Below are 22,568 nucleotides of genomic sequence, written 5' to 3' on the forward strand. Positions count from 1 at the left end.
CCTGGTGACAGTGTTACAAGTGAAAACCTGCATGTTTTACCTTTAATATGTCTGTGTGTGTGAGAGTTGTGTGAATGTGTTTATTTGTGATTTATTATATTATAAATTAATAATACATTGTTTGATTTACATTGCTAAATGCCTCTCAATTGCATTAAAATAAGTTAAGTTCTTTGTATTTCTATTGCAAATGCAGCTCTTGTATACTGAAACTCCGACTGTCTCCACTTTTGACTTACTTTTTTTTGGTCACTCATCTATTATTGAGCTTCAGTTGTGTTACAATAGGAACACAGAATAAACCCTGACAGCGACTTGTTCATTTTTCCCTCTGTGGACAGACTTTTCCCTGGCTCTAGGAATAACTGAAGAGCTCTATTTTAGACCAGATTTTTCCCTTTGAAGTTACTGTGATGTGAGTGTTGTGCTGTTAGAGGCACTACAAAGACCAGCCTTTGTTCATATCCATTACAGGAGGGACACAGGCTACCTTTCACTTCTTTAATCAGATCTGGTGAATGTTTGTGATGCTCATCACTTCATGATATTAATAGTGCTCAAGTTTCTGGCGTGGAAAACACAATGTTAACCCAGCCAACTGAGCCACAATGGGAACTGAACTCCTAACACGTCTTTGTTACTGCCTCAGCTGACCTATTTTATAAGAAGAGAACTGACCACTTGTAGGCTTGGCTGGGGCCTGATTTGTTTCTGGTGACAAACTGTGTGGGACCTTAGTTACCACAGATGATTGGAACAGGTGATTGGTTGACGTATCAGTTGGTTAATTATCAGAAAATTAATCTACAACAATTAGTTTGTTGACTTCTTTTTTTCACCAATTTTTTCTGGTTGCAGCTTTTTAAACATCCCTTCCTTCAACTTTATATCATTTTAAATGGAATATGTTTTGGTAACAACACTGTTGTTCATTCAGTGTATTTGTTATACGTCCAACAGTCTAACATTACCTATTCATTAATTTAGTCTGAGTGTGTTTTAATTTCAGAGTTTGACCAAACTCTTGTCTCTTATTTGGATTTTATTAAGTTATCAGTAAAAGACAAACTCTACCAAATTGAAAAATTCTTTATTGGAGTTAACTTGGGGAAACCTCCCAGCATTCACTGGGGCAACAGCGAGCAACATTTTAGCCGTCTCACTCTGGTGCCACTTCTGGCATTGGACTTAAATCTGCCAAACAGGCATTTCTGTTTTTGACTTTGACACCAAATCCTCCATTCGTTGGTAAGACTGCTACTCTGATGTGACTCTGCTCTGCATCTGCACGGAGCACAAACCTTCAGTTTGTAATCTGACTAACTACTAATTTACAAACCAAATACAAAATATATGAAAAAGACAAAGGGCCAGTAGACAAGTTATGTAACCAGTGTGCGCCTGAACACTGTGTAACACCAGTAACACTGACTACCATGGTAACCCTAACAAGGAAATAACATATTACAGTTTAAATACATGTTTGTCTTGACTTTTAAAAGAAAAGTGTTTCAGTGGCATGACTGGAATTATCTTGATTTAGCATGAAAATATTTAATGTGAATCATTACTTATTCCTCCTTTTAACTCTCAACTTTAGATTCAGTGGAGAGGACACGATAATGAAAATAGTTTACAGTTGTATGGCCCTGCTGGTTGAGTGAGTGCTTATACAGATAATAGCTTTACACTCATGAACCACAGGCTTATCAGGACCCTCTGAATAAATTCAAACCTCTGTGATATCCGTACAGTTTGCATCACAACCAGAGCCAGAGAGAGGAAAATTAACACAAAGAAACAAATGAGTGGACTTTTCATGACTCGAGAGGCCAGAGTGGAAGTGTGTATCATATTGGTCAGACCCTACTCTTTCCTCTCCTCTGCCCTAAATCCTCCTCCCTCCATCTGTAGCTCCGTTTCCTCTCCTCAGAACAGATTAGACCAGTCTAAAAAGAGATTAAGATAGATATCCAGAAAATTCATTCTCTACGGTTAGCAAATAACCTTTACTTGGCTGCATGTGTGTGTGTATTTGTGCATGTGTGTGTAGATATGTAAGGCGCTTTGCTTGGGCACAGCAGGAGGATAACAGAGATGGCCAAAAGGGGAAAAGGGATGGGGGCGGTTGTTTTTCTCTTCCCATCCCTCCAGTAAAGCCAATTTTCTCACTGAGTGAATGGGATTTCCTGAGGATAGGAGATAGAAGCTGTCTGTCGTCTCCACCCAACACACTGCATTTACTGTGTGTGTGTGTGTGTGTTTGAATGGCTGAGCTGTCAGTGGTCAGTGGTGCGGGTTGTTGTGCTGACCCGCACAGCAAGGGGTCACAGATGGGATTACACTGTGGGTGGCTTTGTGTCAATGAGTTTGCAGGAACCTGTGAGAGTGTGTGTCTCTATCAGAGCCAGGTATTGATAGAAAGACTCAAGTTTAAATAGTTCAATATGAAGAGATGGATAGATAAAAGACGAGCGGTTACATGATTCAGGGACATGTTGGTTATAATAGTGAGAGTGCAGACCAGACTGTAAAAGAAAAGTAGTTTGTATGATAAGTTGTCCGACCACAGAGGAAATTAAATGTTTTTATAGTTGCTCTGAAAGGCCGCACTGGAAGGTGGAGTGAAAAACTGGTCGTGACAGAAAGGTGGAAGACGTGATGTATTAGAAAATGGAGATAAAACTGCACATTTTCAGACAGTTTCTCCTGGGAGCTGGAGAGAGGAGTTCAAACCTCTGTGACAGACCAATCGCGGCCTGAAGTGGGCGTGACTGTTCGTGATATTCTGAAGCTTACAGAAATGATCAGACACAGTTGGCAAGACATCAGCTGCACAGGTCATCTTTTATATATGGTACAATCACATCTACTTTACTGCCAACCTGTCATGTCAGAAATCTTTCAATTTACTACAAAGCCCTGTAGGCCTCTGGGGTTTTCACAGCATTGTTCTTACAAAGACAAAAAGTGAGGCAAAGGAGGAGACTGCCTTTGTTTCTCTTCAGGACAACGGCGGGGATAGAGCCTCTCTTTCCATGCATTACGCAAAAAATACAGACACACACTCTCACTGTATGTGCAGCTGGGAGTCTACAATTCACCTATGGTATATGACTGTGGGAGGAAGCCAAGACTTTCAAAGGGAATCCACAAGAACGTGAGGAAGAACGATGAAAAATAGTCGGATTCAGAATTTGCTTAAAGAGCATTTACATAAGAACACAGACAGACAAATATGGAAACACAGGTAGTGAGAATACATCTACATAATGCCATCACAGGAAATTTGTAAATTTGTATGACAATTATACAAGATTTCACCATTTGGTGGATGTTTTTAAGTCTATCTAAAGTAACCCACAGTCCCCACGTCTGCATGTATTTTTAACATGACAGGCCCCCGGTGGAAATCAAACCTTAACATCAAACCCTGAAGTGCAGTAAAATGTCAAGATACCCATCCGGCTCTCTATCCCTCTCTTCCCTCAATCCAGCGGCTGCACAATGAAATAGGATGGAGTAAATAGAGAGCTGAGGTTGTGTGTGTATCACGCTCGATGGGTGTCTGATTGGACGTCACAGTCTCAGGAGGCGGTCTGTCAGAGTGCTCTCGGTTGCCTCTTTTTGTGTGTGCGTCATGTGTGTTTACGTGATGCTGCCTGTAGGTATCCACTCTACATTCAGTTCAAGCCAGGGATTAAGACGTGTCTGTCTCTTCGCTGTCTGTGTTCGATCACACGTTCTATCAAATCCTAACACAGTCAATATTCTTACAGCCTTCGCAAAAAAAAAAAAATTGTGTACATTCAACAGTTAGAATCGAATCATGTACTTTAAAATGAGGAGTGAAGACATGCCATATACTGAAAGCTAGCCAGCCTGCTGCTGCCCTCCAGCCTCTCATCTCTGCTCAATGTATAACCACTTCCTCATGCCAACCAGCCACCTATTGTCACACACTCTTTCTGCTGTATGTTCCATTATCTGCGCCAGCCCTCGTTCCCCTTTCTCTGCATCTCTTATACAGTTCCTTCACTCATCTCCGTCTACCTCCAGACGTGGTTTGTGCGGCGGGACTTTCAGTGTGTTTCTGGGTACATGTACATCTGGATCTGGTCTGTCTAATTGCACTGTGATGCATGTTAATTGAGGGCACATGAGGGCAAATGAGTCAACAGACTGAAACTCATTGCAGCATGTCAGACACCATATTCCCTTCTATAATCAAAAAACTAAATCCCACATTTGAGACAGATCTTAGTTTTTGTTTAGTCATGTTCACTCATCAACAACATCATTATGTGCAACTGGTTGAGGGTATTTTTAACACCTCCATGTAGAGAGCCTAGCTCTCAGATTTAATGTCACATTAAGGTTTTTCACACTTGTGTTTCTTAGCTATGGGCTAACCCAAATCCCAGGCTATGGAAAGCCCGTAGCTAACTTAACCTCATTTTATTCATTACTCATAATTCATTAACCCAAGGCTAACAGTAAACGCTGGGTTATGAATCACACTCAGCCCAGGGTAAACATCCTCAGACTGCTGACAGCGTGCAAACTTGTTTTAAATTTGTTTAAACAACAAACATTTAATTGCTTTGGGTTCAACCCTTAACTCGCACTAGTGATCCTAGTGTGAGCCCTGTGGGTGCTGTAAGTTCAAAGCTAACGCAGGACTTAGCCCTGGGCTAATAGTGTGAAAGCTCTTTTTTATGTGCACATCACATGTACTTCCTGCTGGATATCAAAATAAAAAACATGATGAAGCATCTCCTGCTGCTCCTGTGTTACTTTGGTAAAGTTTCCAGTGAGAATGTGAAGCAAAGGAGCCACATAATTTGATTTTTTTTAAGCAAGCAGCTGTTCAAGTTATCACCCTGACAGCCATATGGCAGAGCAACACATCAAAAAAATATGTACATCTAGACTCCCTGCTGTTTCCCAACTTGTCTGTAGGCCTGTCAGTCACAACCTCCCTCTTAGTTTCACTGCCTTGATCTCAGTTTCTCTCTTGTTCCATTCACACCATATCAGACTGACCATGGATGCAAGCGACTTCAGGATGACAGGGAAATACCGGAAAAGCAAAAAAGTGATTATAGCAAAATAACCTTCCAACAGATGCAGTTAAGAATTAGTGAATGAATACTGGTGCTGACATGTAAGTTAGCCTGGTTGGCACCTCAGTAATAGAGGTAAGAAAATAGCTTAACAAAACCACAATCAGTGAAAATAACCTTGACAGTGTTGTGTTTTACAACCATGTGAGATGGCCGGTTACGGGTCTATTTTCTAGAGCAACACCTACGTCAACTTGGCAGCAACACTAGAACCCTTTAATGAGTCTGAAATCCTGAGTGAGACCGAATCTAAATCAGTTTTGAGAGCTTCAAGGACCCCTACTGTAGTTCATTCACAGTCTGTTTGAAACAATATCAGTAATAAGTAGTTGCATGATTTGATCATGACGGCTGAGCATTAAAGTGAGAGATGAATGCTTGTCTGATTGCAGATCAGAGAGTTGCTGAGATTTGTGAATATACACAGGGAAAGCAAATTTAATGGAGACCAATCAATTAGCAGAGGGAACTGGCGAAGGCGTGCTGTGTTGGCCTGATCCAGGCTGTGCAGCTCCCTGTGCCATCTGATCAATCACTGACAATAAAACCTTTCAGGGAATTAATCAAAGCCTGGCAACAGGAACCTGAAGTTCAGCTAATTTCTGTTGTTCATGCCACAGAAATCCATGGAACAACCAAACTGTGCCAAGCCAGATCAGTCAAACACAGATCTGTGTGGTGCAGTGGAAAGCAAAGATGGTTTTTACAGACAAATGCTAACTGCTAAGAAAGCAGCAATGATCATTCTTATACCCTGTGGTTAATATAAAGATTTTCTGGCTGAGCAGGGGACCAAGTTTGCCTTATGCTTGATCATGATGATATATCACTGATGCGTGGTTTATATACTGTATTTTCTTTCTTCTTGAAGGGTTCTGGAGTTTGCTAAATCGAGTGGGTATCTTTGTCCTGGCAGCTACATGTAGGTTTACTGCTGCTGTTTTGTGAATTTTCTTTATATAACAGACTAACAGGACACATCCCTCCACAGCCCACAGGAAACACTGTCTAGGGAGGGAATTTCAAAGAGGGAATTTGTACTAAAAATACAATAAAGAAACACCAACTAGAACAGACCAACTCAGACTTTTGGAGCCTCATATCTGCTTTGTCTGAACTCTAGAAAGCAGTTTCCCAAGGTGCACAAACAGTGGATTTTATCTCCCTCTTCTTACTGTGTTAATATAATAGTTGCTCTACAAAGGTATCTGTTAACAGTCAGGTTAACCAGTGGCTGGTTATAGCACCACCTAATGGATCATGTCCATATCCGTAGCTGAATACGCTACTATTGTCCAAGTCAGACTAGATAGACCAGATAAACTCCGGCCACTGTCATCTGTGGATGTCATCTTATTTACAGATAGGTCGACAGCAGTCAACAAGGTGCCTATCTGCAGATAGTGATGTTCAGCCGACATATATTTATCCATCCCAACACGTAGCACCATTCACTTTCCTCAAGGATTCGAGCTATATCTTTCCATGCGCTGAACCTCCTATACATGTCTGCTTAGCTTGAAGAATGGCCATTGTTAAGGAAATGAGGGAGTCTTCCTCCAAGATGGTATCAACCAGTTTAACAGCCACATGCTGCTAAGTTTCCTTTCTTCATGTGCCAATCTCTTGTAGCTGGCTGAGACAAGATCAGTGAAGTACAGCAATAGGTTTTCGATAAAGACAACAGAATCATGCTCCTAAATGTACTGTATATATTTTGTTGAATTTTTACTGCAGTCTAATTGTTTCTGTGTCTGAAGGAGGTCCGTAAGACACCTGAGAATCAAACCTCTGCCTCGGTTTTCCAGTGACAGGATTTTTCGCTTTAATCTGGGTTGTTTTCAGGGATGAGGGAGGCAGCTGGGACACTCATCCCTGCCATCACCCGATTACTCTGTCAGACACAACTAAAGGAGATTGGGATTAGTGTTCGTCACAATCAAGCATCATCATTGTTCATTATAATCACTCTGGGATAAGGATTTGGAAATTATGAAAACCTCCTCCTATTATGAAAAGTGGCAAATTTACAAAAGCAGATCTTCACCGCCAGGATTTGTTGATCCTTGAATTTTTCACAGTATAATCACTTAATGAAGAAACTACTTGAGGTTTTTATTGTGTTTGTAGTGATTATTCATACAGTATATGAGTACTGAAATGATTGCTGTTCAGTATCCATGATACTTATATCACTTCACCAAGTAATATTCATGTTTTAACAAATTTGTAAAAGCAAAACACTTTGTATTTCTTCATGTGTTTCTCATTTGCAATTCCTCCATCCAATCCCTCACTACTTTCCTTTTTCTATTACAGCATTTTTACCATCACCTCTCCCAAATTTTCTTCAATTGAGAACATCATTTATTTCTTGTTTTTTGTCTTGTTCTTCCTATTTTTTGATTCCTGCTTTTCTCTCTTCTTTCCTTATTAATTTTCTTGTTTCTTCCCTGATTCCTCCCTTTCATTCATTCATTCATTCATTCATTCTCCTTTCTACCTTCACTCCTGCCTTTCATTTCTCTACCTTTGAGTTCCCTGTCTATTTCTTACAACAAATTAAAATTAATTACATTTTTTTTGTTAAGCTTAATTTGTACTGGCTTTCAAAAGTCATAGTTTGACCAACACCTGACTACAGGAAGTGTATTATTTCCTGTAAGTGTAAAACATTTGAGTATTTTCTGCCTTCTATCATTTCACATTCTTTTCCTTCAATTTTTTCATTTCCTTTCCTCCATCAATCATCACCTGCTTCTGTACGTCTTTCAGGTTTCTCCCCTTCGATATCTTCCTTCATGCACTGCTTCCTTCTTCCTTCTCTCTCTCTCTCTCTCTCTCTCTCGCTGACTTCTCTTCAGTTTTGCTGTTGCCTGTCCTTTATCTGTCCTTCCTTCCTTGAAGCACTTAGCTTAGATTAGCAGAAGGACTGGAAGCCTTTTATTTTGTCCATTGCTCCATACGTATATAGTTTACTTCCTTCCTTCCTACCATCCTTCCCTTCCTCCCTTTCTTCAGCAGATGAGGTTACATGCTGTGTGATCTGTATGCAGGCAGAGACGTTAAAAGCCTGCCAGTAGGGTGCACACAGCCAGTACCAGCTGTACATTTACTGATCAAATTTTCATCAAAGGCCCAGAGCTCTTTGAGTCAGAGCCAGATGAGGACCGACGGGGAGAGACAGAGAGTAGTGACTCCACTCCTCTACCTGCTCCTTCTGTCTGTCTCCAACACCTCTCACCACTCTGCCTCCTCATCCACCACTTAAAATTTCAGCCTGTAAAAAACGCTACAAAAAACAGACCATGGATGGTGTGGTGATGGACCTCGACCTCTCTGAACTTGTGTCGGCCGGTGTAAGATTTGAAAGTAAAGTTTGTAGCATGAAGCAAGAGAAGTTTCGGCTGAAGTAGAAGTAAGAAACTTTAAGCAGTTAAACTTCAACTGATTTCAACTGCTTCCAATTGTGACACTGAAAAAGACACTTCAAACCCTTTCAGTGCTTTACCATCAACTGATACTTCAAGTGTGTTAACTCAAACTGGGACTCCCAGTCAACAACTCAGACACAAATAAATACATTTTAACATGTTTACAGTGTTTGTACCTGTATTTTTCACAGTAAAGGAGCAAACTTTTTTTGTAAAGTTAATCCAAATTCTTCTGAAGGTCGTACAGTCTCTACATCTTGTGTGGAGTCCACCTGACAAAACTAAGATCAGATTTTTCTTTGTGGAATATTTTGACTTGGCCTTATGTTGACAAAGTTTCATGTCTCTAATTAATCTATTTCCATTTCAGACAGCAACACTACAGAATGCAGAATAAGTCAAGGGGCTGAATACTTTCTAAGGTCACGCTCTAATCTTCTGTCTTCTCTCTCTATTCAGCTTCCAGCCTCTCTGTCTGCTCTGCAGTCTCTTTGGGCTCGAGGGTTTGTCATCTTCTCTGGAGGTCAGGTACAGTCTCATCTAATGGGGAGTTGCGTAATGCCTGACCATTGTTCAATTAGTCCATTTTATTATGAAAGATCACAAATGCACCTGTAGCACAGCTCCACTTTATTGCCGAGGGCTTTTATCAGGAGAGTGTTGCCAGCGTGCTGGTGTTGAAGGTTGAAGTTCAGCGAGTAAAAGAGGAAAAGTGGAGTGCTCCTCTAAAAAACCTAAAATGTTCAATATGACATACACATACACAAAACTCTTTAAATCTGCTAAATTATAGTCTTGAAAGTCTTTAATTTGTAGCAATAAAAACTTTGGTGTACCAAGATCTAGTAAAATTCAATAATCTACCTGCTCTGAGCAGGTTTTTAGAAGATAAAATACCATTTAAAAATAATATATTGTAAAATAAGTAGATTATAGAAATTTGTTTACTGCTATTTCATGTGGGTAATCAGGCCTCTGTTTTAATTTAAACGCTAACACAATGTCCTAGAAATGATGAGTCAATTATCTGATGTGTGAAGTGACTAAACTGCAAATATTTTTTAAATCATCCAGCTTTGGCAGCTCCATTCATTCCGGTGCATCTCCTACGTCACTTGCACTGGACCCAGCAGATATTGATGCTGTCAGCACTTTCACCCCCAACATCCCCTTCAGCTCCACCCAACAGCCTTTCAGCCCTACACCACCCGTCGTTCAGTGCCAAACACCACCAACAATATTCAGTCATCCTGTCCATCAGCAGCCTTCAGTCCTCTGAGGCCACCCATCAGCCCATCAATCTGCACCACCTCCATCCTTCAGGGGCCCCTGACCTGGACCTGACGGAGAGGGACCTCTCAAGGCTCAGATGAAATACAAGAGGGTCTTGAACTGATCAACTCTTATTAAAAAAAAGAAATGGAGTGGAAAGAGAGACTGCTGAGAAATGATGATGAGGAGTCACAGTTTGCTTTCACTGTTTCACACCTGTTGTGAGGATTATCAGTTCAGATCATTTGCAAACTACTGTTTTTGGTCTAAATATAGACATCTTATATTATATTGTTTCATAATTTTATGTTACCATGTTTTTAGGTGTTTAGACTCCAAGTGCGTGACTGGCAGTTGAACAATAAATCTTGATTGTAAATCCACAAAAAATAATCTGCAATAATTTTGATTAACAAATAAATAATTTAAGCAATTGTCTGAGCAAAACTGATAATTACTGCCTGGCTGCAGATTCTAAATTGTGGTAATTTGCTGCTTTTCTTTCCTTTTATCTGATTCTAAACTGAATTTCTTTAGGTTTTAGGTTTTGTTGGACTAAACAAGGAAATTGAAGAGACACCCAGCAGGGATTTAGTAAATTTTTCATTACTTTGTGACATTTTATAGAACGAATTAATCAACAAACCATGAAAATATTCAATTGAGTATTAATTGATGATGCAGCCTTACTGGTATTTAAAGCCTGCTTAAAGCACTAAATAGGTTTTAAATTACTGTGGAGAAACACACATTTACAGACTTAACCTACTGTATATGATGTTAATTACAATTGACAATGACAAAATAAATATATATACTATTTACTTTACTATACAAGCTGTTAGCTATTGACAAAAGAGGTGCCAAGATATAAAGCAGTGCTATTGCACAACTTTACAACTGCAACTTTGCTTTAGTTTAGTGTTTCTCAAATAACAATTATTGTTCTCATTGGTGTTATTATCGCTGGTTTAATGTCACAGCCCTCACATGCAGCATTTGACAAATAAGAAATAATGCTCCTCTGGGATTTCTGTGTGTGCTGAAGCGCTGAAACGCTCATTGAGTTTGTAAATGGGTTTTTGGTACCAGAGAACTTCCAATCTGACTCCCGCCTGCGTTCTCTCTCCCTGCTAATAAAGAAGCACTTAGCCTCACAACTCTGGTTCGCTCACTGCTACCAGGATCACTGTGTAGCTTTATGTGTGTCTATAGGAGTGTGTACACCTGCGTCTGTGTATTAAAGAGCAGATTACAGCAGAGAAGATCAAAGTCACTCAGAGCGAAATCCCACTTGGTGACATCAGTGTAAAAACAGAAATGAGGATCTTTCAGATTTAAAAAAAAAAAGGGTTTAGAGGGTTTAAAAAGCTTTTGTGCAGAGTTATCCATTCTTTGGTGGAGCCTTATCATTCATTAAGAGACTGGGGTGCGTATTTAAGAGCGGAGAAAGAAGAGAAGATACTGAGGAAAAGTGAGTTCAACACAAAATCCCTGCATTGGCAGAGCAGAGCAAGACGTGAGTGTAATACCCTGCTGATGTCATTTTCACAGCCTCTTGTCACTAAGCAGATTCACACAAACTCATGCACACAGACACAGCAGGACTGGTACTACGAGTAAAGTGAGAAGCCCTGTGGAATCTCTCTGCACTCATTTTTCTGGGAAAAAAAAAAGAAAAAAGTCTGGAGCACTAATTTGTCAGCAGACACTTCAGGACATGTTCTGCCCCCCCAAGGCTGATCAAATACCACCTTTCCTTTCCCTTTCTCTTCACAAAAAAGGTTATTCTTTAAAGAACAACAGTGAAACAAAGGCATTTCCCGCTATCATCAGGTTTAGTAATGTTGCTGCTGACATTAAAGCTGGTGCAGTAGGAAAAACAAAATAACTTGGCATGAGTTCTATACATCGATTAACATTGTTGTATCCTCAACCTACGCACACCCAGCACTGAAGAGGGGATCCAAGAACAGCTTTATTTTCCCATGTTTCTGGGTGTAAACGATTGAGCCTTTAGTTGTAGCGGCTGTTCACGGTGGCCAGGTATATCATTCTTGCACCAATTCCAAAGATGTTTGTTCCTATTAATCATTTATACCCAAAAACATGAGAAAATAAATTTCCCCAGTTCAAAAATTCTGGAGTTATCCTTTAAAGTCACCTTCTAGCCATATTCAAGTAAACAACAGTTTGTTTATGATCTAGTCTAACCTTCTTGGAGGCAAACTAATCGATCTACATAAGAGAGCACCCACACTTGAAAAGAGAACCTCCTTTGGCACTCACTAATGGGATACATTTCTCTATACCAGCTATTAAAGGAGACATTACTCCAGATTTTGAGCATATAAAAGCACTCATTCACTCACTCAATCTCCACTGTCCATCATCTGCTCTGTACCATCTGCTTCATCAATCAGCCTACAGCACAGACACCAAGTCCCCCTCTTCAAAGTCTCATTCACTGCAGTATTGTTGTGAGAGACACTCCACAGGAAGCTGGAGGATGTTTCTTACCTCTTTTCCAGACAGGTAGTAGGCGGACAGCAGACCTCCGACAAACCGGATGTTCACCTCAAACACGGAAACTTCTGCATTCTGCAGCAGAGACAAGAGAAAAAAGAAATATGAGATGATGAACAGATAAAAACTACTCATGAATACACATTTCTCTTTCTACAAACAGTGAATTATGGAGGCGTAAAACTCAACAGTGGAATATTTCTTTGTTGGCCTCGAGGAGGATTACACTGAGGGGGGCTTTTCATAGTCCAGACAGATATTTTTGTATTGAAGCAGCCAACAGTTGATACTGATTTCATTTAAAGACCGGCTTGCTCAGTCCTGCTGTGAATGAATGCATCACAGGAATGAGTGTGGTATGCCCATGGAAGATGAATAAATATGCTACTGAAGTGTTGCTATTTTTACTAAATTGAGTTGAGAGTGTAGAGGATACATAAGATGATACCAGAGATGTTTTTAAGTTTCCTGTTTTTACCATGAACTATGGGCATTTCAGTAATTATCACAAGACAAAAATTTTATATATCCGGAACATTTCTTTCCACACTTGCAGCTCAGGTTTAGGGATGGGAATGTCAGAGGGTCAGTCAGTCTTTCATTTTGGTCCAGACATAAATATCTCAACATCTACTGATGATATGAATCTTTCTAATACTTTGGTTTATGACCAAATACTTGAAAAACTAATCACATTCCCATGAGCTGGAGCTGTACTTTGTGTTTAGTGATAATTAGCGAATGTTAGCGTGCTAGCAGAAGTGAAACAAGGACTATGGGTTCTGTAACTGAGGTAAAAAAACCTCATTCATTTTTAACAGGTAGGCATAACAGGCATTGACAATCAACATTTCCCATGAGAGGTTTGCTGGCTAAACGTCACAGATCGAGAGAAGAGACAAGTCCATGAGTGAGTGGAGAGACCAGACATGTCTGTAATAACAGCAGGACTGAAACCTGTAGAAATTACAGCCAGAAGAGTTTGTCGTTTCTTCATGCATGCGGTTTGTTTTCTGTGCTCACAAAGTAATCACTGTTTAACTTTGTTAAACTCATGATGGTTTCAGTTTCTTATGGCAGCTGATGATTTGCCTCCAACAGCTGCTAGTATGGCTGCATTAAACATTAGCAACCATACTTTGTCATTATTTTACAGTTAGTCTGGACTCCTGTTGATATTTCTACTAACCATTATGATATTGAAATCCATCGATGTATCTGCCAAATTTTGAGTCATTTTGATCTTTGGTTCACTAACAGATTTTTAAAAGGTTTTTCAAAGACATATAATGAGAAAATATAAGTTCCCTCAGCGGAGCACACTTATTCCAATCTGTGACATTCCCTTCAATGTTAGAAAAAAATACAGTCTGAAATGGCAGTGATAAATTGTGCTGCATCTGAAAATATAATGCCGCTATTTCTGGAGTTTTTACCAGAGAATGGGACAAATAATAACAAAACGTGTAAGTTTGCTAAGCCATTTGTCTCAGCAGCAGAACAATGACGCTTCATTTCTCCCTCTCTCTCTCCCTCCCCTTCTCTTCACGTCTTTATGAACAGATTCCTAAGTCAGATGAAGTTTTTGTGTTTGACTGACAGCTCTCATAAGTCACTGCTGTCGACCAGAAATAGGACAATAGAGTCCGTCCTGTGGAAAAACAAATTATGTGTCAGACAAAACGTGTCCTGTCATTTTTCGCCAAGTCTGAGCGATTGAGGAGTTAGATTGTGTAGCTGATTTGTCCTAATTAAAATCTTATTATTTCCCCTACAACACACAGGCAGCTGTAATGCAAAAGGACAATATCATTTCTTCCTACTGCTGCCTGCTGTCTGTTAGCTTTGCAGCATTAATAAGCTAAAAGAGTGAAATACTGTTTTATACCAATAATGGAGTGAAGAAATATTGTATCATTGAGTAAACATCTGCAGCAGTCGTCCTAGCAGGGTCTCATGCGACTGTCCTCAGCAGCCATCACTGCTTTAAACTGTTGAACAATGACCCTCCAAGTCAGCAGTTTGGTGACGTTATCTCAGTCCTGCAAGAGGGTCTGACAGAGTTGGCAGGCGAGGAGTCAAGTCTCCTGATGTTGCAACATTTAAGCCATTACAGAGTGCACAGGAAACTGACTAAGCATGGCCTCTTCCTAGCAGAGAACTAATTAAAGGTTGTAGCAAGATGAGTCAATGAGATAATGTTCCAACTACACCTCTTTAGATAAAATTATCTACATATAAAACTGTGTATAAAAAATAAAAGCACAACCTCCATTATAACCATAGTTTTTCATTACAGGAAGTGTTGAGTTTCCTTTCCCCATCATAGTCTTTATAGCTTAAGTCGTAAGTTGTGTTTCAGAGCGTTTGAGTTCTGACAGAGGAAGTCTCAGGAGTGCGATAAACCCTGTACCCCTGCTCTCTCTCTTTAAATAGATTTAAAAGTGTTGCTTAGCTGCTCGAGTAGGAAAAAAAAAACAGACTGTGACCTGTGCGGCTCCTGCAGAGGGACTCTGAGTGAAGTGTTGGAGCTATAATCATATTTTCTCAGGTTTTTGTGGTGCTGGCAAAAAAAAAAAAAAAAAAAACCTAGTCATTGCACTTGCAAGAGAAGAGAGTAATGCTGAAGTCATGGCAGTCATTGTTTCTACTTACCTTACTTACCTACATTAACATTTAACTGACAGGAGACTACAGGAGTTAACACACCAGTGATTAGGGATGTACACATCAACTGATACCAGTTAATCCTACTTTCTAACTGGCCCCTGGCTCCTGAAGCCTTGTTCTGTTTTATTTAGAGGGATATTACTGAAAAGACTTAACAACACCCAGGCAGCAACATGTAGACGTAGTAAAAAATTCCTCCCCCTCCTCCTGGGACTGCCTAAATATTTATCACTTTATCACTGTCTGTGTTTACTATTGTTTGTGTGTTAGAGGACATGATTTTCTGGGGCATGTTTGACTCGTTTGAAATAAAAAAGTTTGACTAAATTGCTATTTTCAAATCAGATCAGGTCTAATACTGCACTGTAAGTCCATATAAAATATCAAGATTGCACACTGAATACCACTAACTAAATTCTCATTAGTTCATGTGGCACTGATTCAGTTCACAAGTATCAGATCAATCACATTGAAACTCACTGAAATCTGCTAAAACCCCCATTAGCGGGTTACACAGTTTACTCCTTGGCCGGTGGCTCCTCCTGTTCTGTGATTATCTCTTTTCTTGTGATCATTCTTGATTCTCAGGGTTCGTGTGAAACAGTCAGCACACTGTCGTCTATGCAGCATGCAGGTTTGTTGTAGCAGTGAGAGTAAACCATTGGTCTGAGTGACTCAGCTGTCTACAGTTATACCCACAGTTTTTTTAAACTGAAGTGTTTACACAGCAGTTATAAGGAGCATGAAACTGTGGCCTCTGCTGTCATTTTACTGTATGTTGTTGGTGTGTGTAATGTCAATTCAAAGCCACTAAGAACCTTTGAATTTAGCCAAAGGCATCAAGTATACTGTATCTGGATTTCCTCCTTCCAAGCTTTCCATCAGTGACTTCATGTCCAGAGAGAAACACTCCTGGCTGTTGTTGTCACTTCTATAAAGGTCATAAGTCTAAAACAACCTCCTGTACTTAACGAACCTTTGTCTCTCTCAGTCTCTTCCACTCCTTTTCTCTCTTTTGTGTGTCTCCAACGTTAGCACACATCTAAATATGATATGTCTAAAAACTCAAGGTGACTGTGCCTTCACTTTAAACAGTCCTACAAGTTGAATGACAGCATTTTAAAGTTTTAAATCTCCTCTGGGAGTATATGCATATCTACAGACTTTACTTTTTCTGGATTATTTCGCTCCAGTCACTTAAAAGTTAACTGTTCTTCGTAAGACAAATCATCACTTCCTGTTTTGTGTTACTGGTCATGCTCAGTCAGATGTGAAGTCCATTTTGTCTCTCTTTAATGTTTTGAAAAACTTTCCAAAACAAGTGAGGAAAAATCCAAATTTCTAAAACCTTTATAGAACCAAACTTTAGCCACATTAGCTAACCTCATTTTCAACCCTTCCCAGGGTGACGCCAACTTCCCATTAAAATGCACTTACTGTAAAGCACATGAATAAAGTGTGGCGTATCAAAGGTAGCTTTACGGCTCAAAATTATGCTACTGCAGCAAATGAGCAGAGGAGTTCAGAAAACAATGGGTCTCCTGCTGCGACAGTGCTGTTTGAGTGACAGGAAGACTGCTGGTAAATACTGTAAATAAGGCAGGATGTTGCATAAAGCAGCAGCACTGAAAATTCATTTGTAGCAAACCTCCACAAGTGACTAAAAGAAACTGAAACACTTAAAATCCACGGTTTTGGATGGAGTACAGTAAAGAGGATTAAAGCTGATCTGAAAGTGTAATTAACTACAGCACTTGATGTTTATATCACGTTTCAGGGATGTTTTCTTTGGTCTTGGAAATCAGACCTGAGACACCTAAATAGATATCTGTAAACACAGTCACATTTGCAGTCACGACTTCACTAACTGAAAGACAAAGAAACAGTTTTTCTGCTCCTCTTTAACAAGGAGCTCTTAACAGGATATTATAATGAGGATGGTTCTACAATCAAGGCAAACTTCAAAGGACAGGGGCAAAATGTGTGTGTGTGTGTGTGTGTGTGTGTGTTTCTCATAGATGTATCTACATGTTCCCATGTCATTAAGCTCATCAGCAAAAGCACAGCAGTCCTTCAGAAATTAGCACAGAAAAACACACACTCCTACTCTACTTGATGACCTTTTATTCATGCTTCTTCACATAGATGAGATTCTTCATGCAAGGTTTACTGCTCTGGATTTTTAGCTTTTGACAGTAATATTATGCTCGTATATTAATCACAATATATTCCATGAGGTTTTGTCAACAGCATTTAAATCTGATGAGTCATGTATGTGCACTGTATGTAAATGCTAATTAACTAATACTGGAAAGTGCTGAAAATATGAGCCAATATGGCCGCTAATATTCCAGAGGTCTAGCCACATAAGTATTGAACATATGTTTCCATTATTCATATAACAGCCTACATTTAAACAACAATAAAAGACCAACTGTTACGATCTAACAAATGTGTGTTATTAAAAGTAGTCAGCACGACTGAGCTCCTTGAAGAATGTTGTCTTGGGAACAGATTTTATCGGTCACACAATAACAGACAACTACACATGATACCGGTTGATGTAAACTCTGCCCACTACTCCATACAGCAGTGTGTGTGTGTGTGTGTGTGTGTGTGTGTGTGTGTGTGTGTGTGCTCACACTAAGAAGCAAACAGTAATAGACTCATGTATGGATCCATTAGACATGTTTTTGGCTCTCTGCCTGTGGGTTTTATTGATAACACTGTGGAGGAGGAATCAGAGTCGATACACTCATTTCCTGCGCATGCACACCACACGCACACACACACACACACACACACACACTGTATTGTATCTTGTGGTCATGTACGATGGCCTACTCAAAAGTGATTTCAAGATATGAAAATTCTTTATTTACATATATTTTTCGGTAACTGACATTTTCAGCACATTCGGTGACAGAAATCTGATTTAATGAAAACATCTCAGAATAATGGTTTCAATAACTTCTGTAAAGCGTTAAGTGCTTTGTGATCCATCATCAACAGAGCCCATTAGAAGCCTTGATAATTGTTTCTTACAATGTAATCTTCCAGGCATCAGAAAATTACATTATGTTTTATATCATGTCATTAAGGAAACATTTACCAAATAAAATATTAACACAGCAATTTGAGCTTATTATGTTTATTATATTATGACTTGATTATACTAATCATCATGTGTTTATAATGTGTACAAATTAGTGCTGTGAAAAGAGAAAGTGCAGTCATCTGAGTAATGTTTGGTCTCTAAACTGAAATTCTAGTCATTTTTGAAAATTATTTTTTTATTATGTTTTATTGTATTTTCATATTTTTAAAGCTCATAAAATTGTGTATTTTTTAGATTCATATGCTGCTTCAAGTTAGTGTCTTTGCAAAACACACAAACATACACACACATCAATGACTCAGCTTTAACAGGAGAATGGCCAAGTGCAGCAACATCAAGGCCTTTTTTCATCTAGCTGCTGATTGTGTACACACACACACACACACACACACACACACACAACACACAGTCTTCCTCTAACATCCAAGTTAAGGCTATTATCAAAGACGTCTGTATTCCAGTTCACTTACACTGACCTACATGTGGTGAAATGCAGCCAGACGTCCCCCTGCTGAACCTGTCATGTGTCTGTATAAAGTTTATTTTAAGACTGTTCCATACATTAGGTCACTTACATAAAGACTATAAAGTGTTCAGCTGAATCACAGCCATTACAAAGTCCCAATAAAACAGCTAGCATAACTTTAAGGCTTTGCCTGAAGTAGCATAAAGTGATCGATGTAATTACATATTTTTCTTTTAGTGTTTTAGTGTTTCTTTGTGCTTTCATGAGGAGAAAATTGTGCTTTTATTGTTGTGGGTAAAGTAGAGTGAAAGCTTTTTAAGTCAAAGTGATGGCAGGATGCAACACAAATCAGAGCAGTCAAGAAAATATAGATACCTAAGACTGATTTGCCATGTTTCACTTGACAGACTGATGTGAACATTTCCTCCTCTTGTAATTCCTGCATCATTTCATATTGATGGTAAACAACCAGCCCCTGCTTTTCTCTAATCCTGACAAGCAAGCTTTTCCTCCACAAACTACATGTAAGTTGGAAGCAGATTATGTTTTCACTCCTGTGTGTCTGTCAACAACATATCTCATAATGTTAGAAACAGATTTGGCTGAAACTCTGCAGACAGGTGGTGATCTAGATTTAGGATTCCTTTCGGTCTGAAACTACTGGTATTGTAACGTTGCATTCGAGTGCTGCTGGGAAAGTCCTGTCATCCAGGAAGTCGGCTAATGAACAGGTTCGTTTTCACCTGATGTTTGAAGGAAACTCAAACCCTGACAGCCAACTATAAATGAGCAGCTGCTTGACAAAAAAGTGTCTACACAAGGTCCAACTTACCAAAAATTCTCATATAAAAGCTGGTACTCAAATAATGTCTGAGTCCCAAATAACAGCCAGGGGCATGGTCAGCACAAACTAATAAAGGCCAGTTGCTAATAAAGGCCGGGTTAAAGAAAAAAAAAACCATTAAGGCAGGCAGAATTACCTGCTACAAAAGCTCACATGGTAAACTCAATATAACGTCCATTTCAACAGAATAAATCATGAGTACAACAACTGAGTCATGTCATACTCACCACTCAGCTGCTCTGGGTTTCTATTTTTACCAGAAATCATGTTGTCATATTCTAATGCCAGTCTTTTCTTTGGTTTATGGGAACACCTGACATTACTCTCGTAAAGATTAGAGCTGTGGAAATGGATATTATACTAAATTTAGGAACACCACAGGTAAACATGGAGAAGGTTTTGAGCTTGTATTACCTGGGGGACAGTAGATATTAGAAATAAAGGCCTGGTTGTCTCTACCCTGGAGGTAAATGAAGGTCCTGGTCACTGTTTGAGAATTTTGCTTTACCTTACTTTTGACTTTTTTACTTATTTGACAGACACTTTTATACAGCTTATATTGAAAGCAGCTTGGGGTTCAGTATCTTGCCCAGGGACACTTCAGTGCAGGGATAGGAGGAGCCTGTGATCAGTGGACAACCCACTCTACCAGTACAGCCACAGCTGCCCTTTACATTTACATTTACAGCACTTGTTTCTTCACTTTCAGTCCATGTCTTGTGGCCTTCCTCAGCAGGTGGAGCTGCTCTGCTGTCCATACTGAAGTCTAAACCATCTCCAGGACAAATGAGCCTCTCAATCTGCTGAGAAAGGTCTTAAGATGTGGATGAAAGTTTTGGAAACAACCAAGTTGGACCCAGCGTTGATCATTTTTGTCAAGCGATAAATGAACTACCACTTCTACTGTCATACTGAGGAATTGTTTAACATTCAGTTGAAGTTGCACTGTCTGTCTAATACAGATGAATCATTTTTAGATCTGGAGGTCTGATGCAGTGTTCTTTTCACTTGTCATTCACAGATCTTTCATCATATCACTATTGTGTGATTGTGTCATCAAACAGGATGCATGTGAATGAGAATGGGGGTCAAGAGCCTGTCTTTCAAGGCTCCTCTCAACCACTGCGATCAGTGATTCAAGCCTTTATTGGCTGGATTATGACGGAGGATCAAGGCTTTTGCTAAACCTCGATCATCACAAGAGCACAAACACACACACACAAAACACACACACAGTTACTTACCACATTGAAGTCGAGGTTCTTCTCTACCCAGTCAGTGGCAGCATCGAATTCATCGAACATTTCCATGATGTAGAGGGTATCCAGAGCATCCACGATCGTCGCTCCTTTTATACTTCCTGCAAGAGACACAAGAGAAAAGATTAGAGAACATTAGACTGTGGCTCTTCCTCTGTACATTCCTGCTGGGAAGGAAGCTGGGTAAAAAAAGTTTAACTTCTCCAAATGAGCAAAAAGTCCTGTGAAGTTCACTGAAACGTTAAAAGCTTATTAGTCAGCATATCATTCATTGTATTTGTATGAATGACACCAGGTGTTGGCAGTAGTCTTGCCAAAAAAGCACTGAATAAACAGCAGACGTTAAGAGTTATGTTTGGAGGTTGAATAAATTATTTTGCTCGACAGATGGTGAGAGGCAGCGATTATCGGCTCTGATGAAACGTCGGGAGTACTGCTCATCTCTAGTGATTAGCCTCATAGCAGGAGGGTAGACACACAGAGACGCACAAACCATCATTTTGGTGCTGTCATTATCCAGACCCCCTAACAAATCTAACAGCACTCCAACACCTTAGTCTGTGTACATGTCAGAATGCTCAATAAATCATTAAGCATGCAGCGCAGAGCCCTCTGCAAAGCTTTTAGTCCTAACATACTTGTTATAAACACAGGCGCTCGTCTGTCTAGGCTTTATGACCACTTAGAGATGAGAAAGAAAATGCAAAAAAATAGAAATGGAGGATGGGGAGGTGAAGAAAAAAGCACATTACAATAAGTAAGACAGAGAGAGCAGAAATGAAAACATTTATACATCATCGTCAGGTCGACCCACAGAAAGAGGCTAGGGAGAAACCGTTGAAAGAAAAACAGTGAGGAGGTAAAATGCTGAAATAATAATAATAAGGCATAAAAACTGTCTGAGTCAGAGGAGAAAAAGTTTGAAAAGGCTACAGAAAGTAGAGTCAAGATGAAAGCCAGAAAGCTGTTGGTTTGTTATTGTGTGAATCTGTAGGTTTATATCACTATGTAACTGGTGGGAGGATTCAAAGGCAGCTAAAAGCTTTTCCATTAAACACAATGCTGACTCATCAGCTAGAGGCGCAGAGACACTGTTGTCCATCAAAACTAGCACTGTGCTCACTGTGTCTGGAAATTATTATGTCTTTAAAGCAACATTATGCAACTGTTTTATCTTAGAATAACAGCTTCAGAATCACTTGACTACACTGACTTGTAACAGGGAGAATGGTGCTTCTTTCACTCACACCCAGAACACCTGTTCTTACTCTATGTAACTTGGGTTGCGTGGGTACAATCTCCTGCGAGAAGTGCTCAACACTTTACAGCTACAGAATAACAAAGATCAGAGGCAATTAGCCTAGCTTAGCATGAAGACAGGAAGCAGGAGAAAAACAACAACTTGCTGTTTCACAGGCAGTCGCTAGTCGTCAAGCTAATTACCTCCTTGCTCTAGCGTCATACTTCACAGATATGAGAATGCTATTGATCTATGTTTATGAACATTAAATCTGCATTAAAATATGATATTAGATTTCTACAGGAAATGTGGAATCAATCATGCTGCATCATATTCATCAAACCAGCAGACCACATGTCCAGTGTTTAACAAAAGGCCGACATCAGCCCAGTGATTACATTCATTGGTCAGCTAATATTGTTCGGTACGTTTCCTCAGAAAGCATGTAACTTGAGGTGTCAGCAGATCCAGACACTTGTCCTTCCTGTTTTTCATCCCTCTCACATTTCGCTCCATTGAAGCCTCCAGAGCGACACAGAGAGGACAAGACATTTTAGTCCCGTCCATTGTCTTGTCACTGTGCTTCCTTCCCCCTCACTGCTCTCCCTGAATC

The 22,568-nt window shown here is 39.7% G+C and overlaps 1 protein-coding gene across 1 annotated transcript in view; it reads right to left on the reverse strand.

Moving 5' to 3' along the window:
- Positions 1–22,568, reverse strand: part of man1a1 (mannosidase, alpha, class 1A, member 1) — a 129,676-nt gene that overhangs the window by 53,055 nt on the left and 54,053 nt on the right. The window contains exons 3-4 of the mRNA XM_018679515.2: positions 20,701–20,816; positions 12,353–12,433 (exon numbers count right to left, since the gene is read on the reverse strand). Coding sequence (XP_018535031.1) covers positions 12,353–12,433; positions 20,701–20,816 — 197 coding nt within the window. The remainder of the gene's footprint in view (positions 1–12,352; positions 12,434–20,700; positions 20,817–22,568) is intronic.

The sequence above is a fragment of the Lates calcarifer genome, linkage group LG7_1 (assembly GCF_001640805.2).
Source record: "Lates calcarifer isolate ASB-BC8 linkage group LG7_1, TLL_Latcal_v3, whole genome shotgun sequence".
NCBI classification, from domain to species: domain Eukaryota; kingdom Metazoa; phylum Chordata; class Actinopteri; family Centropomidae; genus Lates; species Lates calcarifer.